The 22,281-nt window shown below is 42.4% G+C and overlaps 1 protein-coding gene across 4 annotated transcripts in view; it reads right to left on the bottom strand.

Moving 5' to 3' along the window:
• The window catches only part of ABTB2 (ankyrin repeat and BTB domain containing 2), a 144,416-nt gene that overhangs the window by 14,719 nt on the left and 107,416 nt on the right, over nucleotides 1-22,281 (bottom strand). For all 4 annotated transcript variants that reach the window (XM_033928497.1, XM_033928496.1, XM_033928499.1 and 1 more), the window contains 4 exons: nucleotides 15,130-15,340; nucleotides 2,955-3,107; nucleotides 1,712-1,877; nucleotides 585-674 (listed from right to left, as the gene is read on the bottom strand). In XM_033928497.1, coding sequence (XP_033784388.1) covers nucleotides 585-674; nucleotides 1,712-1,877; nucleotides 2,955-3,107; nucleotides 15,130-15,320 — 600 coding nt within the window. In that variant the 5' untranslated portion in view covers nucleotides 15,321-15,340. The remainder of the gene's footprint in view (nucleotides 1-584; nucleotides 675-1,711; nucleotides 1,878-2,954; nucleotides 3,108-15,129; nucleotides 15,341-22,281) is intronic.

A 22,281-nucleotide genomic window follows, 5' to 3' on the forward strand; every position in this document is an offset into this window, starting at 1 on the left:
ACTGTTCCACATATCTACCACCACCCTTTCTGTAAGAAAATATTTCCTCAGATTACTCCGGAGCCTATCACCTCTTAACTTCACCCTATGCCCTCTCATTGCAGAGTTTCCTTTCAAATGACTCAATTCATGTGCATTTACGCCATGTAGGTATTTAAATGTCTATCATATCTCCCCTCTCCTGCCTTTCCTCCAAAGTATACAGATTGAGATCTTTAAGTCTGTCCCCATACGCCTTAAGACAAAGACCACGCAGCATTTTAGTAGCCTTCCTCTGGACCGACTCCATCCTTTTTATATCTTTTTGTCTTATTCATCATTTAACAATAGTATGGTACTAAAGATTTTGTGAAAGACTCTGGATTATTAATGGGTTTTGTTTTGATGATTTTATTTGTTTTTGCTACATTATGCTAACGTGATTGTACTATGATGTATGAGGATATGCTTGTCTATGCATTTGTTTTTTGTACACAACTTAATACTTATGTCAAATCCAATCCAATCTAGATGCTCTGCCCATTCAGAGAAGGAAAATGCTCAGTGTTCTCTCTCTCTCCCCCATTTCACTTGCTCTCACTTACCGCTGTATCTACGTTTGCTCCGGCATCAATCAACATCTGGACCATAGCTTCATCGCCAGCAGCGCAGGCGTACATCAGGGGTGTCATCCCCTAGAAAGAAGAACGATCACCTGCATTACTCATCACCTGCCAGATACTGCCCAGAGCTCTCTAGCACACTTTATTCATTAATAACATTTTCAGCACTAAAGCATTTACAAATACTGTATATTATTTCAAATTTTCTGAGACAGCAAGAAAACCCAAACGCCAGTTAAAACAACAGGCAAGAGAGAACTCGGAAACAAGATGCCATAACCTAAAAAGCAAACATGTGTCTAGACAAAGGCCAGTGTGAAGACAACGCTTTCAACTTTTTTCTAGAAGTGAAAGGATGATCTCGTGCCGCACACCGTTGGCCAGGGTTTCCACAGCTGGGGTGTAGCAGTGAAGAGAAATGAAAATGAAACCCCCACCCCTTGCTAATTTGCTGATGAAATGTAGTAGGAGGAACCGTTTGAGATTGTGAAGAATGGGGAATGCTAGAGACCAGTCAAACTCTGCAGATCATTTCCTTATGGGGGAAGGGGGGGGGGGAAATGTGTTCCCTTCTTTATTATGGTCTCAGACATTGGGTAAATTACTTGTGTCTATTTCTTTGCTCATATTTCTGTAATGAGTGAGTGCCAATTCTGTATCAAGCTTGTACATCTCTTGTAAAATTATGTGAAATCAATAATTATAATAAGAAAAATAAGAACATAAGAATTGCCATACTGGGACAGACAGAAGGTCCATCAAGCCCAGTATCCCGTTTCCAACAGTGGCAGAAACCCAAAGAGGAGCAACATTCCAGAGCTGAGATTGTGATGTCATAATGCCTCATTCCACCAATGCCTAAGAGCCAGCCTCAGCAGTGATGTCACAATGGCTTGACTGTTCCGTTTCCAAGTTCTGTACTTGGCTCACATAAGAGTTGCCATACTGGGACAGAACGACGGTCCATCATTCCAGTACTCTTTTTCCAACAGTGGCCAACCCAAACCCCAAATACCTAGCTAGATCCTGCAGCTATGAAGCCACAAAAAAATGCTGGTGATTGTCCGTCAGATAAAAACAAGCTCTTTCTGCAGGCTAGGCTGGGCTACCTGCTCATCCATTGTGTTCACGCCATCCGGTCCCAGTACAGCTATGGACTGGTTCATCAGGTCAGTCCTGCCGCAGTTCAACATTCGGAAGCCCAAGTCCTGCTGGAATTTCTCAGTGGCGGCTTCAGCGTCTAATCTTCTAAAGGAACTATAACAGCATTCAGGCCTGTGGAGGGCACAGAATGACACAGTGAGCTGTCAGGCTTGATAACGTGGGACAAGCAGTGCTGGGAAGATCAAGCAGAGAGAGGGGGTAATTCTCAACAGGACACCCGAAGTTAGACACTGGGATATTAGTAATTGTTTTTTTTTATAAGACCACATTTACAAACTTAACCTTAGACACAAGCAGTGACATAGTGGTATAGTGGGTTGGTGCCCAGCATTGCCGCACCGTGCACCCCTCACCCACTGATCCCCTCCACTTGATCGCCCCCTGCACACCTCTTTAGCTGTTCACCGGTGCAAGCAGGATCTTCCACCTGCTGCTCACGCCGGCTTCACTCCCTTCTGATGTCAACTCCTGGTCCCGCAACCAGGAAGTGACATCAGAAGGAAGCCAAGGTCAGTACAAGGTGCTGCTTGTGGTGGAGGCAGAGAGGAGGAGCAGCGCCAGTGCCCCCCGTGAAGTTGGCCCCGCCCCCTTATGCCATTGAACGCAAATGCTTAGACAAGCCATACTCTTAATTGCTAGGCATGCCCCTGACCCGCCAGGTTCACGGCCCCTTGCAGCAATTTATGGGATGCTAACAGCAGCTATATGCATAATTAGTAAAAATTAGTGCCAACACCAATTACCTCAGGCAATAAGGACTCCTGCAACTTGGTTTTAGCAAGATTTAAAACTAACTTGGGTTGCATCATCCATTCATCCACCTTCTCCAAATAAAACATCAGTTTTGCTTTAACTTCAATGCTCCATCCATTGGGATAAAGACTTGGACATCATCTCAAACACACTATCCAGTGATGCCAAATCGATATGAAAAAGCAATGCCAAGAGTGGAGGTCCTTGCGACGCCCCTTTACAGCATTATCTTGGAAATAATAACACCGCGCTTCACCTGTATCAAACGATCTTTACCATGCGCATATAACTTTGTTCGTTAAGCATAAAACTGGATGCGTCAGCTTATAGGATTCGGAGGGGGGGGGAAATATGGCCTAATCGCTTTTAATCACTCTGAGCAATCAAGTGATCTAGAAGGGCTCAAGGGAGGGAGCAAAGTTACCGTCCACGCACTTCAGCTGCCGGGGCTCACAATCCAGTCCGGGCAAGAGCAGTCTGGCTGTCTGTCGGATGTCATCGCTGTCCACGGTCAGGCTGCGGCGATGCTCGGCATATGTGATGGCCACACGGATCCATTCCATCAGCGGTGGAAGCAGCATGAATGGCCTGTGGAGGAAGGAAAAGATACGAGGGAAAATGAGCGGTTCACAATCAAATCAGGCACTCGTTTCCCTATCTGTCCCAGTGGGCTCACAATCTAACTATGATACCTGGGGCAATTCCCCCCCTCCCATTGTCCTAGGTACATTAGATAGGTTGCGAGTCCAGGGAAAAAGGCTTGAGTATCTGAATAAATTCATGCCAGCCGTTCTGAGCTTCCTTGGGAGAACGCAAATAGTTCTGTTTTACTTCTACCATGCAGTTCAGAACTATTCTTCCAGCAAGTCAAAATTTGCTGAATCGCTAAACTCATGTTCATCAAATAACTTAGCTTCTGCTTTATTGAACACGGTAGCCAAGGCCGCGGTCAGTAAGTTAGTGGAACATGAAATTTAAAAATAGCTAAACCTCTTCTCCATATGGATTTCCAAAACAACTGTACAAAGAACAAGCAAATAACATAGGTTGAAAGGTCCCTGCCACCAGCCAACAAGACCAACAAACTCCCCCCCCCCCCCCCCTTTCAACAACTGCTAAATTTTATAGCGTGTCCAAAGGGTCTGATGAGCCACATAAAAGAGGGACCTTGTCACTGAAGCCCAGAGGGGAGGCTCCAAACCTTTGTCCAAAAAGTCACCCAGTCATCCTCCCCCACTCTCAAATATGCTCCAAAGCCACACGTCGATTAACGTCCTTAAACTTCTGGTACACGGATGAGGCACATAACTTTTCTAGAAACACGCTTAGTGACGCTCTAGTCAGCGCTGAATTTTTAGGTGACATACCGTATACACTTGAACATAAACCAAGGTACCATTTTGGCCCTCCTTTTTAGGGAAAAAATGGTAACTCGAATATAAACCATTCCTCCCTTGTGATGCCCTACCACCCTCCCTCCTAGTAGTCTTACCCCTCCCTCGAACTGGCAGTAGAACCTCAGATTATTTGTATTTGAATTTAAAACACTATTTGGCCAAATGCGAATAATGTATTCAAGGCATTATTTGGGGCTGAATCAAAACCTGGTCATAAATGCGCATGAGTCGATCTCTTTCATTTGAAAGGAAGCTTTGGAATGAGAGGGTAAAGGATGAAGTTAAGAGGTGATGGGCTCCGGAGTAATCGAAGGAAATACTTTTTTACAGAAAGGGTGGTAGATACGTGGAACAATCTCCCGGTAGAGGTGGTGGAGACAGAGACTGTCTGAATTCAAAAAGGTGTGGAATAGGAACGTGGGATCTCTTAGAGAGAGAGGAAGAAATAATGGTTACTGCAGATGGGCCATTTGGCCTTTATCTGTCATCATGTTTCTATAAATGAATCCTCCTATCTACTCAATGCGAGTCCTAGAAGATGACCCTCAGACACCTCGCCAACTCTCTGCAAAATTCAGACTACTCCAAATAACCTTCCAGTTGGTCTCGCAATGCTCTTTGTTTCATGAAAATAATTATTATTGGAACTTACACCCTCACTTCTAATGAACAGCACAGAACACTCGTCAATTAAATCTGCTAAGACCAAGAAAAGAAAGATGAAATCATGTGGACTATTTGTCGATAATGCATTATCCTTGCAGGCATTCACTCACCGCTTCATGATACACTCACGAAATGCTACAGTACCTCCAAGGAGCAAGTTGCCTGACTGGACCAAAGCCAAGAAGTCAGAGTAAAGATACTTTGAGCAGATGGTAAATTTTCACTTTCAGCTAAGGCGGGTTAAATTTCTTTTTAGGCAACTAGATTTTTGCACAGTCACTCAGGGGAGAATATCCTTAACTGCTGACCCCCCTCCTAAAACATAACATAACATTATACTTATAGACCGCGTTACCAAAAGGTTCTACGCGGTTTACAAAAATTCTAAACATTAAACATAATTGTATATTTGAATGAGTCAGTGGTCAGGTATTTGGAGAAAAGATAGGTCTTAAGCTGTTTTCTAAAATTATATTACATTAGAGATTTCTATTCCGCCATTGCCTTGCGGTTCAAGGCGGATTACAAAAAACATATTACAAGAAGATATTTGGTAATTTCTAGAGGAGATAAAGAGTAGATGAGGTTGCTTTGGGGAATCGGGAAGGTATTGGGAAGTGGGAAGGAGCTAGTAGTATTAAGTCATTTGCAGTAAGAAACAGTAAGGGTCTCTCAAACCGTGTGCCACGGCACAGCAGTGTCCCAAAGAGATTCCGGATGTGTCACGAGAGATTCCAGAATCTTACTTTAATTTTACAAATTCTTTTTATAAGTATACACTAGAATAGATGACATGTATGTTGCGTACGCAAGAGTCTGTCAGTGTTATGAGCATCTGTGCGCTCAGACAGGCGTCATTCTTTGACGTGATTGATCCTCGAAAACTAATGGCAAGTCATTTTAGTTTTATTTTTTAGGCAGTAGTTATCCTAACTTGAGCAACAAAGCAATCAAAACTTTGTGACTGTTTGGATCTTCTTATCTTTGCGAACTTGGATTTTCAGCTCTGACAGAAATTAAACTGAAAAAAGAGAACGACTGCAGATGGTGGATGATGAAATGTGTGCTTGTTTGATGACTATCGAGCCGCATTTTGAGTTAATTTGCACTCAAAAACAAGCACATCCATGACGTTGATTAGCAATTCTATTCTATCTACTTTAGTTTCACCGTTGTTACAATTACCCCATACATAGCTTAAAAACCTTAAATAAATAACTCTCCAATTTCATTTTTTGTTGGTTTTGCAATTTTATCATTTCAGTTATAATGTGCCGCGAAAAACTTTTGCTTTGTTTAGTGTGCCGGAGCTAAAAAAAAGTCCAAGAGACACTGGGTTAAGCAGATACTGCACTTGCTTTCTACAATAAAGATTTTTCATTCTTCCAGTTAATTCACAGTCCTAAAGGAAATGATTTTCTAGGATTAGGGATTGTGGTGCCCCTCCCCCTCCCGCCAGATTTCCAAGTAAAAGCCTTAAAGCCATGCAAAGACAGCTTAATTGTTCTTAACGATGGCATCCTTGCAAACTGAACCAAATGTAAGGCTTTTGTTCTTTCCAGAGGAGGGAAGTCAAGATACTGTGTGGGCAGAAGCACGGTTGGACATAAAGGCTCCAGGGGATCGGAAAAGGCAGTTTTCAGCTTGCAGGTGACTTAACTGCAAGAGCTTTATATTGAAGAAATCAAGGTGTTCTTTTCAGCAGTTTCCACTGGCATCGGGCTCATTGGTCTGTGGTTTCCTGGGCAGCACCAGGGTCAAGAACAACAGCTGGACTCTATGGGATAAATTCAATAAAAGGCACCGAAATTTAGATGTGCACCGAGTACGACTTATTTAATTATTTTTCTATTTCTTTATTTATATTCCACATATTCTACAGCTCTATGCGGATTACAAATTATTCAGGAACTCAAGCATTTTTCCCTAGCTGTCCCAGTGGGCTCCCACTCTATCTAATGTACCTGGGGCAAGGGGGATTAAGTGATTTGCCCAAGGTCACAAGGAGAAGTACGGGATTTGAACCCACAACCCCAGGGTGCTGGGGCTGTAACTCTAACCACTTCACCACACACTCTATGATGGCAGTTCGGCGTGGAATACTAGTGTAAGTTTGTACGAGTAGTTTCATGCCCAAGCCCATTTAACAGCCAATTATTAACCTCCAGGGTATGCTGTTTATCTTGCCAAACATTCACTCATATGTAGTCCTAAAAGCAATTAATGAATAAGGGAAAAGGCCTCAGAAGCCACGGGGCGCACGTTCTGCTAGATGAAATCTCGGCTCCCCCTCATGCTTCATATTATTCAAAAGAAATCACTCAACAGATTGTCCAAAAAAAGAAGAAGAAAGATAGCTGGACTTATCCCTCTGAAGTTTTGCTGCAGCTGGTTCCATCCGCTGCTTCTACTTCCGTCTTGTTATTACAAGCGCTAAAGCCAAACTCGTGTGAGTTGCCACTGTTGTAAGTTGCCTCTTATGGGAGATCTGCAGCATCTCCGAATGTCCGTTACTTGGCACCGTTGCTCTCGTTCAACGTCAAGTTAAGTAAAGCAGCCGTTTCACCGTCTGCCAATTAAAGGGTTAAGTTACGTTTTACGCACAACCAGTGACATAGTAAAGGGTGGGGAAGGACCGCTGTGGAAGCCATCTTGGTGGGAGTGTTCCTCCCCCCAGAAGTGACATCAGAGGGCGAGCCGAGGCTGGCACGAGCAGCAGGTTGGAGCTGCCGCTTATGCTGGCAGAGAGCTAAAGGTATTTGGGGGGGGGGGAGGGAAGGTAAGCGGCGGGGGTGGGATGGGAAGGAGCGGGGATGCGGAGAGGTGCTGGCGTCCAGGGCGGTAAGCCCTCCTGCCCCTCTTTCTATTCCACTGAATGGGAGTAAATGATACTTCTTTATATAGCAATTGTATTCGTCTTAAATATTATTTTACAGTTTTTAATGTCTTTGAATATATATGTTTTGTGTATTTCAAAATCATTGTTTTTTTTGCATCCAGCATCTATATATGCTATTTACTTTGTTTTTAATTGTTATTTCTATGGGGGGTTTTATATTATGTATGTGTATTTTTAGTATCCCCCGAGGAAGGCGTTGTTCTGACATGCCGAAACTTGGATCCTAGTTTGAACCTTTAGTTGTAATAAAGACACTCCTTTTGGCTGACAGGATGCCTCCCTTGCCTCTTTCCCTGTACTACTTCCTAATTTAGAGGATTTCCCTTCATATACTGGATTAAAACTGAATAACGAATGACTCTACTACAATATTTAATCCAGTTGAATTTGAGTTCACATGCTGAGAGCAGAAAGGAGGTTTGTTTGTAAGGAGGACAGGAAGTACTTGGGAAAGCTGAAGTGGATCAAACGTTTCAAATTCTAGGAAAAGAGGACAAGCTTCCCTAGCCTTGAACGCATGTAATGAGAACTGATGAAAACTAAAATCTTACTCCATTCAGACCTTCAGGCTCTGAATGCAAAAAAAAAAGGAAATTGGTCTGAGTCAGAAGAGAGTTCATGAAACCGAAGCATGAGCAGTAGATTTCTCTGCCCGATGTTTTCCCTCCGCAGTCCCATAATTATCTTAATTAAATGTTACCTTAGGTTTATAAATGTAGCCGTGATTTCCCAAGGATGAGTGACGGCCTGACGTGATCCCAGAAGTTTATGTTCTGTCCATGACATTATCCTGCCAAGGACATCCGGTGTGGAAATACTGCAGTGCAAACAGCAGCAGTAACCCGATTTCAACACGATTTGCCGGCTAATTCTCTAGAGCACAATTTAGTTTTCGAATAGAAAAGTTGACTTAACAAATCAGTATTCGATCTAAATTCAGGAGGAGAAAGTTCCCAGTTCAAAGTCGCACAAAAATACATGGAAGTCTCAATTTGCAAAGGCTTACCATCTCACTCCAGGGCTTTATACACAGGTTTTGTTTTGTTTTTTTTAAAATATATTCCGAAAAACCTACAATTCTATGCGGATTACAAATTATTCAGGTACTCAAGAATTTTTCCCTAACTGTCCCAGCAGGGGATTAAGTGACTTGTCCAGGGTCACAAGGAGCAGTGAGGGATTTGAACCCACAACCTCAGGGTGCCAAGGCTGTAGCTCTAACCACTCACCACACATTTTCACTCAACTTAATTACAAAACAGCTAAACCAGCCCACGATCCAAAAGAAGATGCGGTTTACTCAGTTTCCAATTGTTTATTACAAATAACAAACCAAGTAACTTACTGCAGCAGTTGAAACAAGTCCTGCTCCGACAGGATGAGTCTTTGAAACTGGATCTGAGTCAACCGACTGTCAGATCAAAGAAAGAGATTCTGAACTGCAAAAGAGATGGGCGTTGAATATTGTGAAAGACGGATGTTGAGTTTCTGAGGAAAGATGGACGTTGAGCACCTGGTAAAAGAAGGATGGACGGGGCAGAGGGATGGAGAAAGGCTTCATAACTCAAGTTGGAGATTTCCTGCCCTGGAGGAAAGGGTGCAAAGAATACCCAGAAGGCCGGGGGGGGGGGTGGCTGGCTATGGAAATGACCAGTAGGGTCAGTTGGATGTAACCTAAGCTGAGTCATGAAACCAGGCAGGTCTCAAGGAGATTGGAGGAAAGTGGTCACTTGCAAAATTTAATCTACTATATAAGAAAAAGGACTATAAACCAGCCAACCTTTCTAGATAAACAGAGCTGTAGATGGTTTGGTCCCCTATGACTGGATTCTACTTACTAAGCTCATCAAATGGTTGTTGCAAAAAATAATATCAATGGAAGTTAATCTCACTTTCAAGCTCCAGAACTTTAAGAGAAAGGAAGATATTCAGCTGGGGGCCGTCAAAGAACACTCTTGGCTCTTTTCACTTTCTTTGCCATGTTAGAACATAAGAACCTTTAACGGGTCAGAGCAAAAGTCCATCAAACCCAGTAGTCTATTCTCACAGTGGCCAATCCAGGTCACTAATACCTGGCCAAAACTCTAAGAGTAGCAACATTCCATACAGAATCCCAAAGAGTAGCAACATTCCATGCTACCGATCCAGGGTGAGCAGTGGCTTCCCCCATGTCTTTCTTAATAACAGACTATGGACTTTTCCTCCAGGAAATTGTCGAAACTTTTCTTAAAACCAGCTACATTATTCGTTCTTACCACAACCTCTGGCAATGTGTTCCAGAGCTTAACTATTCTCTTGAGTGAAAAAATATGTCCTCCTATTGGTTTTAACTCCAGCTAAAGATTCTTTGAAGAATTAGGATAATAGTCTGCCCTTATTTCAACATTTTCAAAACTGAGAACAAATCTATATAAGGGACTTCCCTAATTTTTTAAAAAGCGATCAGTAGGGTGCACAGCAGTGACCCTTTTAGGCTAAAGTGTGACAGTACACACTACATACTGCATGAGTGGCAGAACATACTTTTCTAACATGTAGAACTGATTCTTGGTCCATGTCCTCCAACATGACAAATGCATTGTCTCAGTAATTTTCTGCAAGACTTTGAAGCTCAGCGGAGAGTCACAAATTTCAAGTCTCTCTCGCTCTCTTAGCTTAATGGTGTTTCCATTGGTTTCACGCTGGGAGTGAGTGTTGCTCCTGAGACATCCAGAGAGGTAGATCTGGGAATCGTCAGCATAGAGGCAATACTGGAAGCCGTGGGAAGAGATCAGCGCTCCAACTAAGCAAGTGAAGATTGAGAAAAGGAGCGGGCCCAGGACAGAGCCTTCAGACACACCAATCAATAGCAGGAAGGCTGTGGAGGAGGAACCACCATTGCATATACTGATACCACAGGGGCTCTAAATCTTCTGTAAGACCATATGTAAAATACTATCGTCACCACATGCCTGTCACACTATGAAATTCAATCTTCCCTTTCTAGCAAAATCATCTTGCTGTACCCTTCAAGTTTCAGAGACCGACTCAGCTTGACTTCTAGTGGTAGTACTGTGAGACTACCACTAGAGGTCAGAGAAGCTTGATGGAGCTGGAGCAACTGTGGATCACTCCTGCTTCTCATTAGACCACTAGGAAAATTCCTGGTAACAGCAAGGAAGGAGGTGCTTGAGGTAAGGGGGGAGGAGGCTATTAATTGCACTTGCCCCTTCTACTTGTGCATGCCTCAGAGCAGGTGGAAAGGTCACCATGGAAATATTTTCCTATTTACATGTATTCCCACTGTAAGTTGGGGGCCCGCTTGTGCCATGCCCCCTAGGACCCTCTATAAAAGGTGTTTCTTCCTGTTGTAAATAGTGCCTTTCTGAAATAGATTTTTATATGTATCTGCTTCTAAAATAATCTCCTTCATAAAATTACCCACCTCCACCCCTTCCAAAAAAAAGCAACAAATTGTTGATGCTCACCTACATAAGCATTATTGTTCAAGCTATGGTTAACTGCTTCCCCAGGAAAGAAGAAACTTCTGAAGCTGTAATTTACTTCAATAGAAGTCCAGTACAGAAATAATATTAAGCTCAATTGGAAAGAACAATTAGAGAAAGAAAAGCTATTGTGGGCGACATCCACAGCCAACACCGTTAGAAAATAAGCCTTTTGTCTTTCGTCTCCCCTTTGTGTCAGGCCCTGGCAGACTTTCCTTAAGTCAAATCCAATCAGGGAACAGCAAACAATGAAGACTGAAGATGTGAACCCTTCCGGCTTGTTTTGCTTAGAAGGCGTTTAAACCAGTCTCTTGTGAATTAGGCCTATTTTTCTTCTATATTGTCACTAACAGGTGGAGATTTCATGCAGGAACTTAAAAAGCCTATTTCTGACCACAAAATCCTCGCTCGTAGCTCAACAAGCAAAAAATGAATGTATTTGTTTTCTCATGATTAATTCACTGTGCAAATGGGTTCCTTTTACTCCAACTGCTCAACTTGCTGTAGAAATGGGATCCTGATTTTTCCTTCCTGTTGCTCAAAGGGCCTCTGTCTTACCATCGTTCTAGATGTCAGATTTTTGGAATGAGATTGCACAATTCTATTGCTGCTCTGTGATATTCAGGTCACTTCTGCTCCCTTTGCCTTTTAATCTCTCTCTGCTCTTGTTCATCGAAGGCTTCACATTCAAAGATCATTAACTCAAACTTGCCCTGTTCGGAGATGAACCAAAATCTCAACCTGTTTTTGCAGTTTGACTTAAAGGAAAGAGATGGATGCTCACATTCCTGCTCCTCCAGCAGAGCTGGAGATATATTGCACTCCGTTTCCTAACCTTACCTCAGAAGGACTAATAGCTTTTCCACTGTTGTCTGGTTAAATCAACAACATGAATGTTTCCGGAATAGCTCTACAGAACTGATGTCCACCCGATCAGAAGCCAGCAGGCCTGGAGCCTGAATCAATCATTTCCAGCATGGACTCACGTGTTCACCCAGGGGAAGGGGAAGGTGGAAGCGGGTCCAAGTAAGAAGTCTCATTAGGAATCCCAAACAATTTTCAGCTCCTGAGAATAACTTTTTACTGTTCCCTGAGCTAACCATGCCCAAAGCCTTGCATAGCACATTTAGCAAGAAGTGCACGGTAGACCAAAAGACTGAGCATGATGCTGGGGCTTTAACACAAGGTCTTATTGTAGCATTTATTTATTGGAGTTTCATGATACCAGATGAAGAATATAAATATTCCATTAGAAAACAATCCTCTCTGGTATAAGAATTCAAAACACAAAAATAATCAACCAGTAAATAATTAATAAAGAGAGTCATGAAAGGAAACGAAAAATAATAATGATTATAAGAAACATAAAAAAGTAGAAAGGATTCCGGCACAAATCATATTCATACAGTTTTAAACAAAATGCTTGCATTTCCTTCTATCAAATTTAAACCTGCTCAGGATCACAGGAAATCTCTCTCACTCCTCCGATCTTAATGACACATTTAGCAGGAAATTTCAAAAAGAACTCTGCAGCCCCAAACTCATAATGACCTTAAGTTTTCTCTTGTGTCATTTTACAGAAATCGGAAAAAAAAAACACAAACTCTCTGGCCTTTGGTTACAGAAACAAGTCCAAAGATTCCAGTCCCTATCAGGTTCTAATACAAAAGGTCGCAAGTGAAATTCCTCTAGGTGCCTGGCGTTCTAGTGATATTTCTATCAAAAGCAGATGTATCCAGAGATTCCAGTCCTAATCTTACCCTTCCCCCTTGCCAGAGTCAGCTACAGTCTTGTAAAGATTGAGGAGGTAAAAGCATTGAATTATTCTTGGTCATCGAGGCACTTTCCCCCTGCACAACTTCCCAAGAAGACTCACACTACTCCTTCCATTGAGAGAGCCTTGTCCTATTCCAGAAGTGGAAGCGGCAGCTCAGTAAATTGCCACAGTCAGGAAATTCACCCTACCAAGGAAGAACTTCATCTTAGACACCAAAGCCAAGACCTCACCCAATGATACATTTGCATGACACTTGGTTTGGGCGCCAGTTGACAAAGAACTGGGACAGGTTGCTATACTCACAAATGTAAGGATTTTCCCCCCCAGTGCACCAGAGGTCCTGGGTCCAATACCCTCAGAGAGGTTCAGAAGGAAGTGAAATTAACGACAATGGCAGCCAAGAGTGATTGCATAAAATATATTGTGTAGAAATAGGCTTAATATTATAGATATGCAATGTTTAGAAGAAAGATACATCAAACATATGCTTGATACTAAGGAATAGAAAGATATTTTGTGAGAGAGCCATTTCTGTGTGTGGAAGAATACATATGGCTTTTCCAGAACAGAGAGAGACTGTGGTTTACCTGCATAAAAGTGTGTGTGTCTTAGGCCTGAATAATGGGTGTATAGGTGTGAATAGGCAGAAAGGGAAAAAAAGGCAAAGAGAGAATTCAGCATTAGAACAGGAAGCCAAAAAGTGAGAGGGGGTGAACAAGAGACGAGGCTTTTATAAGTTGGAATTTTGTTCTAAAAATAGCATCTATTGTGGTTAAGTACCTTCTTTTCAGTATCTTTCTGCTCATAATTTGGAAGCTGTTCCAAACGATGGTAAGGAAGATGTAAAGAAAGAGAAACAGAAGCTAAGCTTGCCCTCATAGACTTGAGTTTCAGCTATTTTCCAGTATCTCTCTGTGACAATTATCTGTCTTAAAGAACATGCAGCTGGAGCTATTCTTTATCTTAAGCACTAGACCTTAGCACATCTATTGTTCTTTGTTCTAAGGTTCTTTGTTAACCTTAAGTATTGGTCATTTAGAAGTCATTCTAATGACTTTTCTGAGACTGAATGACCAGGAGCCCTAAGGTGTATCTGCACTGACATTCCCAGGGTCATATCTGGTTAATATTATTGTCCATAGGCCTTTGATGACCTTGGTTAGGCCAACAGAAAATGCTGACAGCTAGCAATGTAAGGCTGACAATCACGTCTGCCAATCCAGTTGATTCTGAAGTCTCCTACCTCAGTCCATTCCTCCAAATTCCCAGCAGTAGGACATGGTGGTTGATTGTCTTCTCCTGTGGGACTCAGTACTATAGCTTGTTCCCCTGCAGGACTTCCTTGGACACCAAACACAGGTGCTCCATCTGGGGTACTGATGACCTCACTCCCTGGCAACAGAATGCTCGCAGAGCTAGCGCTTGACAATTACGCTAAATTCATGGATGTGGCAGCAATCGTCCCCAGAGCTCAAGGAGAGACCACCTGGCAGCGAACAGGCAGACAACACTCCCACACTCGGGTCTGCTAATGGCTCTCCAGGCAGTCTCCCATGCTGGATGAATGAATCCATTGGGCCAGCTGCCTGGGTAGATACCACAAAGTGAGTAAAATGCTTGGCCTCTAGTTCGTTCTTCTGTGGTCAGCAATACTGAGAATTTCATGCTTCTCTTTACTATAAGCATATAAGACCTACAATTTTGTTCTGGCTCCTGTAAAGAGCTGGAACAAAAAGCAAGCGTACTGGACTATTGAAAGTTGCATGTCTGCACAGATCTACACACAAAAAATTGTTATCAGCACTGCAAGATGCATGTGGATTACTTCTGTGCATGCACTAGATTGCTATTCTACATATAAATATTGGTACTGCAAAAACTGTATGCACAGAATAGCATTTCAGCACATGTGCATTCAACTCCCAGTGCCAAATCAATCCTTTTGTGTGCAAGATACATGGGCATGTATCTGGGGCACTTTCTGGGTCTGTTAGCAGATTGGCTCTTGCATTGGCAAGCAAAACGTTGGCATCACTCTTGCATTAGGAAGCCTGCGTTAAGCTCTAACCCAAGTTTCCTGCATCAGCCTCGAGGTCACAGAACGTGCAACATACTGCATTTTGCTATGTGGGTCAGAACCCCAAAATTCTCCAATGATCAAATCTGTCATGAAATGGAATCACAATGAAACAGACACATTTTGTCCACAAGCAGCCTGCATTTTTGTTCATATCTTCCATGTAGCCTGCCCAGAATATTTTAATTATGATCTGTAATTTTGCAGCCAGAGTAAAACACAGACGGCAAGGCATCTTAGCTCCATATGCTTTCTTCTAAGAGTAACTAGTGGCTTGGCGGAGACCTCAGTGAAGTGAAATCTACCTACCTCTCATTATTCAAGGCCATTCTTGGTGGATCCAGGTTCGGGTTTTCCATGGACTCCATCTGTGGACAGCGCAGGAAGTAGTAGAGTGTGTGCAGGGCATCAGGGGACCACGTGATTGGCTGCTGCTGCCTGGTCTGTCGGACAGGGCTCATGCCAGGATGTAACGTGTTTAAACATTGCATGTGGTGCATTGCTCGTGATACCAAATCGCCTGTAGAGGGAGGAGAGGAGAAAGAAAGGGATTTATTACACACAAAAATGTTTCGGTTTTTTTCACTTTCTTTTTATGAAACTAGCCCCATTAAAATAACTTTCTTATCAATGAAATCCTATCTTTAAATACAGTTTGGCCATAGCTGGTGGCAGATGTACCTTCCATCTGGAGTGAGATGCAAGAGGTTGTTTTTGTGCTTAGTATTAGAATTTTTTAAACGGGGAAAAATAGGTCTTGCTCAGGTGTCAGGTGCTGCTTTTAGGCATGTTTGCAATACCAGGAAAGATAAGACCACTGTGTCGACTTCCCATCTAAATAGCATACGAGGGGCCACTGAGAAGTTCTCAGCCCAACCAGCAATGCTGGGGCAGTTTCCATCGAGGGCCATACACTTAGTCCAGCGATTTTCCACTTGTTTTGTTCCACATTTTTCCAACGGAACGAAAAAAGCGAAAAAATTCACTGGACTAAGTGTATAGCCCTCGTTGGGGACCACCCCTGCTTTGTTGGTTGGGTTGAGAACTTTTAAGCGGCCCCTTGTAAATGATTTTGTTTGCAAAGTGTTTTTGGACCTTTAATACTAGCTAGGAAAAAACTTTAATGTCTAGCTAGGAAAAAACTTGTAGCGGAAACTTGTACAGAAATTATGGCAAATCTAGTGTAAACTATATACTATGTATGTTTAACCTGTAACCCGTTCTGAGCTCTTTGGCGACAACGGGATTGAAATAAATAACTAACTGGCAGCAACATGTAACTGTAGGCCCTTGATTTATCCACTGATTGGTCCCAGGTTTTCAGCTTTGGATTTTGCAGCTTCTCTCTCTCTCCCTCTTGCTCACAGGAAATAGATCCTGCCATTGTGTTTGCTTGTACAGTGGGGACTATGACAATGTGAGGAAAACATGGGAATTTAAATAGCCCCCAACACCTGCTGGGCTGTCCATGGGAACAGTCATCAGCTTTCACGACTACATCTCCTGCTCAGACTTAGCAAATGAGATGATCAGGGCCTTTTCAGTGTTTGCATTCTCTCTCTCTCTTTCTTTTGGATGGTAAAAAACAGGAGCAAAAGTTACAGAAATGCTACGTGTTACCGAGAGTTCTGCTGAAGAACTAAGCCAACCCACTCCAGTTCCAGAAGATTGACAACTCTGTTTATTAACCTGGGCCCTGCAGCATTTGGGGGACCTTTTAGTCCTGCTATCCTTGGAGACACACTTAACTAGTTTTCAGGATCTCATAATCAGGGGTGTACCTAATTTGGTTGTCACATGGGGCAAAACACCCCCCATGCCCACATACCTGCCCTCCCTCCAGTACGGGGGTGGGGGGGGGTGAATTGAATAGTCATGCAGCCACAGTCTACAGGTGTGTGGCTGTTGGCTCTGCTGGTCCTTTATCCCCTCTGATATCAACTTCCTGTTCTAGGGCAGGGGACTGGCAGAGCCAAGAGCCACACACCGGTGGTAAGAGTGGATAACATAGCTGGTTTTAAGAAAGGTTTGGACAATTTCCTGGAGGAAAAGTCCATAGTCTGTTATGGAGAAAGACATGGGGGAAGCCACTGCTTGCCCTGGATCAATAGCATGGAATGTTGCTACTCTGAGGATTCGGAATCTTGCTACTCTTTGGGGATTCTGGAATGTTGCTATGCCTTAGGTTTTGGCCAGGTATAGGGACCTGGATTGGCCATCGTGAGAACGGGCTACTGGGCTTGACCAATAAGGCTATTCTTATGTTCTTATGCTCAATATACCCCTGTACTGCCTGCATCTGGTACCCTGGTACGCCACTGCCTATGACAAACATGCATGAGAGAATGCAGGCACTACCTGGAGGCCACATTACCATAAAGATGTGCTGAGAGTTGAGTCGGTTCAGCGAATGGCCACCAGGATGGTCTCGGGGCTCAAGGATCTATCGTACGAAGGCTGAACAAATTGCGGCTATACTCGTTCGAAGAACGTAGAGAGAGGGGAGACATGATTGAGACGTTTAAGTATATCACCTGTCGTACCGAAGATGATATTTTCTTTCTTAGAGGACCCTCGGCCACAAGGGGGCATTCGCTGAAAATAAAGGGCGGGAAGTTTCATGGCGACACCAGGAAGTACTTCTTCACCGAAAGAGTGGTTGACCATTGGAATGAGCTTCCGGTACAGGTGATCGAGGCCAGCACCGTGCCAGATTTTAAGAACAGATGGGATGCTCATGTCGGATCTCTAAGAGGGGATGGGTCATCAGAGTGCGATCTCTCAAAGGGTAGCTAGGGGGGTGGGTCAATAGAGTGGGCAGACTTGATGGGCCTTGGCCCTTTTCTGCCGTCACTTTCTATGTTTCTATGTTACCTCATTGCATGCATATTTGCTATGGGTATCCTGAAAACCTACCTGACTAGGTGTGTCCCGAGGACTGGATTGAGAACTACTGATTTAAAAACATAGGCATAGCTTAGAGCAGAGCTTCTCAATCCAGTCCTCACAACACTCCTAGCCCGTCTGGTTTTTAGGATATTCACAATGATTGTGCATGAGAAAGACTTTTTTTTAAATTTATTTATTGTTTTGTATGTGTCTGACCCTTGATTTGAAGGGAAACCAGACGATTTTCGATTTATTTATAAGTTTTCAATTTTTACAATCAAGATAAACTTGTACAGAAAGAGGATTCATGATAAGAAAAGTTAAATTATCACAGAACAATTAAACAAGCAATTAAAATAACATAAATCTTCTCAAGTCCTCAATGGATCCAAAATGTAAATCACATGCGAGTAAATCAAAAGAAACAATCATTATGGAATCATAAGCTATCAGAGAGTAAGGACATTATTCTATTTAGCATTCTCCTTCTCTAATCGGGACAAGGACAGGAAGGTTGTCAGTTGGGGAGGTTCGAAGAAAACATACTTCTGAGTTTTATAATGAATTACGCATTTACAAGGATGTCTAAGAAAAAAAGTTGCCCCTAAAGCCACGACAGCAGGTTTTAACAAAAGAAATTCTCTTCTACGCTTTTGGGTCTCCCTTGCTAAGCCTGGAAACATTTGAATCTTATAACCAAGAAATTATTTTTGTCTATGTTTATAGAACATTCTCATTAACCAACTCTTATCAGGGGTAAGTACAAGCATCTGGAACATACATTTCTCTATCAGATAATTCTAATGCCGCCGGTCTAGAGCGCCGCGAGGCACCAGCCGCGTTCCTGCTTCTTCGCTTTGGCATACCCAGAGGTAATACTTCGAAGAAAATGTAAAAGAGGTAAATTATTGGCAAGCTCCCTAGCATCCTCTCTTCAAGCTCATGCAAACGCCATCTTGGATCCGTATGAGAAAGACTTATGTGCACTGCCTCCACTGTTTGCAAGTCTAGCTCATGCCTATTCATTGTGGATACCCCAAAAAACCAAACTGTCTTGGTGGATTGAGAACCTTTACCTTTGGAGGGTGATGGGAGATGATTCATTCTCAAATGCTTCAGGCACTCATACTAGATTGGCCCCCATATCACACAATATTTTAGAGGAGCAGTTTTCAAGCTGTGTTATGGCTACAATGTGTGCGATTTGTCCCTCCACCTCGGTTAATAGGCACTAATTCAAGTTTATAATACCATAACACACAGTATTTAAAGTTACTATGAGTTACATAGTAATGAGATGCAAAGCGGGAAAAACACCTCATTACTAGGCACATTCTATAGCGCAAGGAGTGTTATAGCTGGAAAATCAATCCCAGTAAAAAGCTGGGGTTATTTTAAGGTCCCGGGAGCATACATAACATGAAACTCACTTCTATATCGCTATTACCGCTAAGTTCTATGCGGTTCACAAAAGATGAGAAGAAAGGCAAAGTAGGCCTCATTTTCAAGGTATTCAATGAAAAGATACATTTTTAAGACACATCAAAATTGTAGATAAGAATCAGTCGACCTAATTAAGAAAGTCGAATCTGAATCCCATAGGACAGAAGATGTTGAAATCTTTTAAATTTACAGCCCTTGGCAGATGGAAAACCAAATAGTGCCTGTGATTTCCTGGAATGTTGGGAGTTATTGACTGTAAATGATTCTAAGAAATATTCTGGAATTAAACCTGCCAATACCTTACAACAGAAACAACCAAACTTGAACTTAATCCGCGCTTCAATCGATAGCCATTGTAATTGACGATAGTAAGGTGCGATACGATCATATGTCTTCAGATTATAAATCAAGCGAACCGCTGCTTTCTGAATAATGCTCAAGGCTCTGCAGATTTTTGGGGGGCTCCAGCAAGATGCACGACTCAAGACCAGAGCTTGCGCTAACAATCAAAATGAATTTATGTCTTACGGTTCTCAGTTTCCACAGTGTGGCAGGTTTAAAATACGAAGTTTGGTTATCAATGATTTATTATGAAAATTAGGTTTACTAATTACATTCCAGTTTTTTATTTTAATTCTTTATTTTTGTCAACTTTCGTCCAGGGTGAGGGATTCTATTTAGGGGAAGATAGTGGTTAGGGGATGGAATTAAGGGGGGTGTAGATAAGATTGAATTAATTCAAATGGAAATTAAATTTGAAAGAACGATTTAAATTTGTATGAAATATTATTGTAATTCTTATTGTATTGAATGTATTTTTGTATTATCCTATTGTACTGATTATTTGATTCTTTCAATAAAAATTGTTATATATAAAGGGGCCAATACACAGTCAAAACAGCTGCCGCCACATCCCTCCCCTGAGGCTTCTCTCCAAAGCAGACAGATTACCAGCTACCTTTGAATAATAATAATAATAGTAATACTATACCAGAAGTTTGAAGCGGTTTACAACAATCAATTTAAAATAAAACTGAAGAGAAGTTTACAATTTTAAGAGTAATAAAGTCTAGAAAATTACATCTTTTAAAATCAAAAGTTAAGGTAATAACAATAACATAGTTTAAATGAAACAGTGGCAATTAAAGAAGGGCCACTGATAAAACCGTAGTAAATTAAGGCCGTAGAAATACAAATAAGTGAGGTTGATCACAAATAGCATTATAGTTGCAAACTGCTCTGCGTGAACCTCTTCGTGAAAAGGACAATTAATAAATCCCAATAAATAACCTGGGACCTTCGTGCCCCATCTTCAATGACCTGCCGCCAAATTCCAAACTGGCTGTGAACAAAGGAAATGTTAACCCCCCCCCCCCCCCAAGGTTCAATACCTTAACTAACTGGTCAAGAGTGCAGAATGTCCTGGAACTGAAGCTTGAACTTGCTTATACGGGTTTATTAAAAATTTGATAGCATCGCCTATAAAATTTCTAGGCGATGTACATAATAAACATTACAGCTTACTAACTTAGACAAGGACTAACTTGATACAGAAGGAAAAGAGGGGGGGAGAACTACATTAGTTACATGAAAGTAATATGTAAGGGGAAGTAGAATTTGGGATTGCGGGGAAAATAAGCCTGGCCTCTTTACTTCAGAATTCAGGCGCTTGTACTTTAAGATAAGGAAAAAAGAATCAAACAGAGTTTTACACTTGAAATACATCTTTGTATAGGAAAGTTTTCAAGGAACTCTTGAATTTGTCCAAAAATGGCACGCTTCTAAGAAAAGAGGATCTAGAACAGACATGGGTAACTCTGGTCCTCGAGGGCCGGAATCCAGTTGGGTTTTCAGGATTTCCCCAATGAATATGCCTGAGATCTATTTGCGTGCACTGCTTTCAATGCATATTCATAGGGGAAATTCCGGCCCTCGAGGACCAGAGTTGCCCATGTCTGATCTAGAATCAGAAAATAATAGTATTAAGGCCAGTACTGGGCATATTTGCACGGTCTGTGTCTGTAAATGGCTGTTTGGTTGAAGAAGGGCTGGGGGGGGGGGGCTTCGATGGCTGGGATGGTGTAAGGTCTGGAGTGAGCTCTGACGGAGACTTCAGTAGTTGGAACCTAAGCACAGGACCGGGCAGAGCTTTGGATTCTTGCCCAGAAATAGCTAAGAAGAAAAAAAAAAATTTTTTTTTTAGATTTAATCAGGTTGGGCAGACTGGATAGGCCATTCGGGCCTTTATATGCCGTCATTTTTTATGTTATTATATAACTGAGGAGCGTACACTGTGAATATTTTGTTACGTCTTGTGTTAACTATTTTTAGAGAAGGCACTGTGAGTAAATTTTGATCCACGGATCTCAGAGTTCCAAGAGGAATATATGGAGTTAGTAGCTTGTCAAGAAAGGCTGGAAGGTTGTCCGGGCAAATTCCTGTTTATAAGACAGTCTTCCAGAATTGTAATAGCTCTAAGCTTATGTTCTCACTTGGCAAAACTACCCATCTGCAGCTGTGAATGCCAGCCTGCTCTTCACTGCCCAGGCTGGCCACATGCTGTGCACCTTGGTTTACCACAACGGTTCCCACCCGGTTCTCAGGCCTCACCCAACATGAGATCTATATATACGTAATTATAAATATATCTCATGCGTACTTCATTGTGGATACCCAGAAAACCAGATCTGTTGGGCGAGGTTCCAGGGCCAGGTGGGGAACTGGCCATCAAAGATTGAGCCAGTCTGGTTTTAAATTCTTATCCCGTTGCAAAAATAAGCAGAGGGCTAGAGCCAGTGATGCCTTGCCACTGGCACAAAAATGCGAATACGCTCTTTTTGACTAAGGCTCATTGTTTGGGATTTCTTAGAGAAATCAGAACAGTGCACAGCGGCTTAGCCTGGCCTTTAAGAGCTGGTAATCGTAGTGTTCCAATTCCTAAAAGAAAAGCTCTTGACATAACTCCCTGGCACTATCGCTTGTTGGCTCATTCTCATCCCCGATTCTGGATCTGAAAGGAAGTCAGCTGAAATCTCCTGCGCGAGCAGCACAGCAGCCTCATTGAGTTCTGAGCCCCGCAGGAATGGAAAAGTGTTTCGAATGTCTGTGTCGAGTCTCTGGTGCTCTTTA

Source organism: Geotrypetes seraphini, chromosome 19 (genome assembly GCF_902459505.1).
Source record: "Geotrypetes seraphini chromosome 19, aGeoSer1.1, whole genome shotgun sequence".
In the NCBI taxonomy this organism is placed as follows: Eukaryota; Metazoa; Chordata; class Amphibia; order Gymnophiona; family Dermophiidae; genus Geotrypetes; species Geotrypetes seraphini.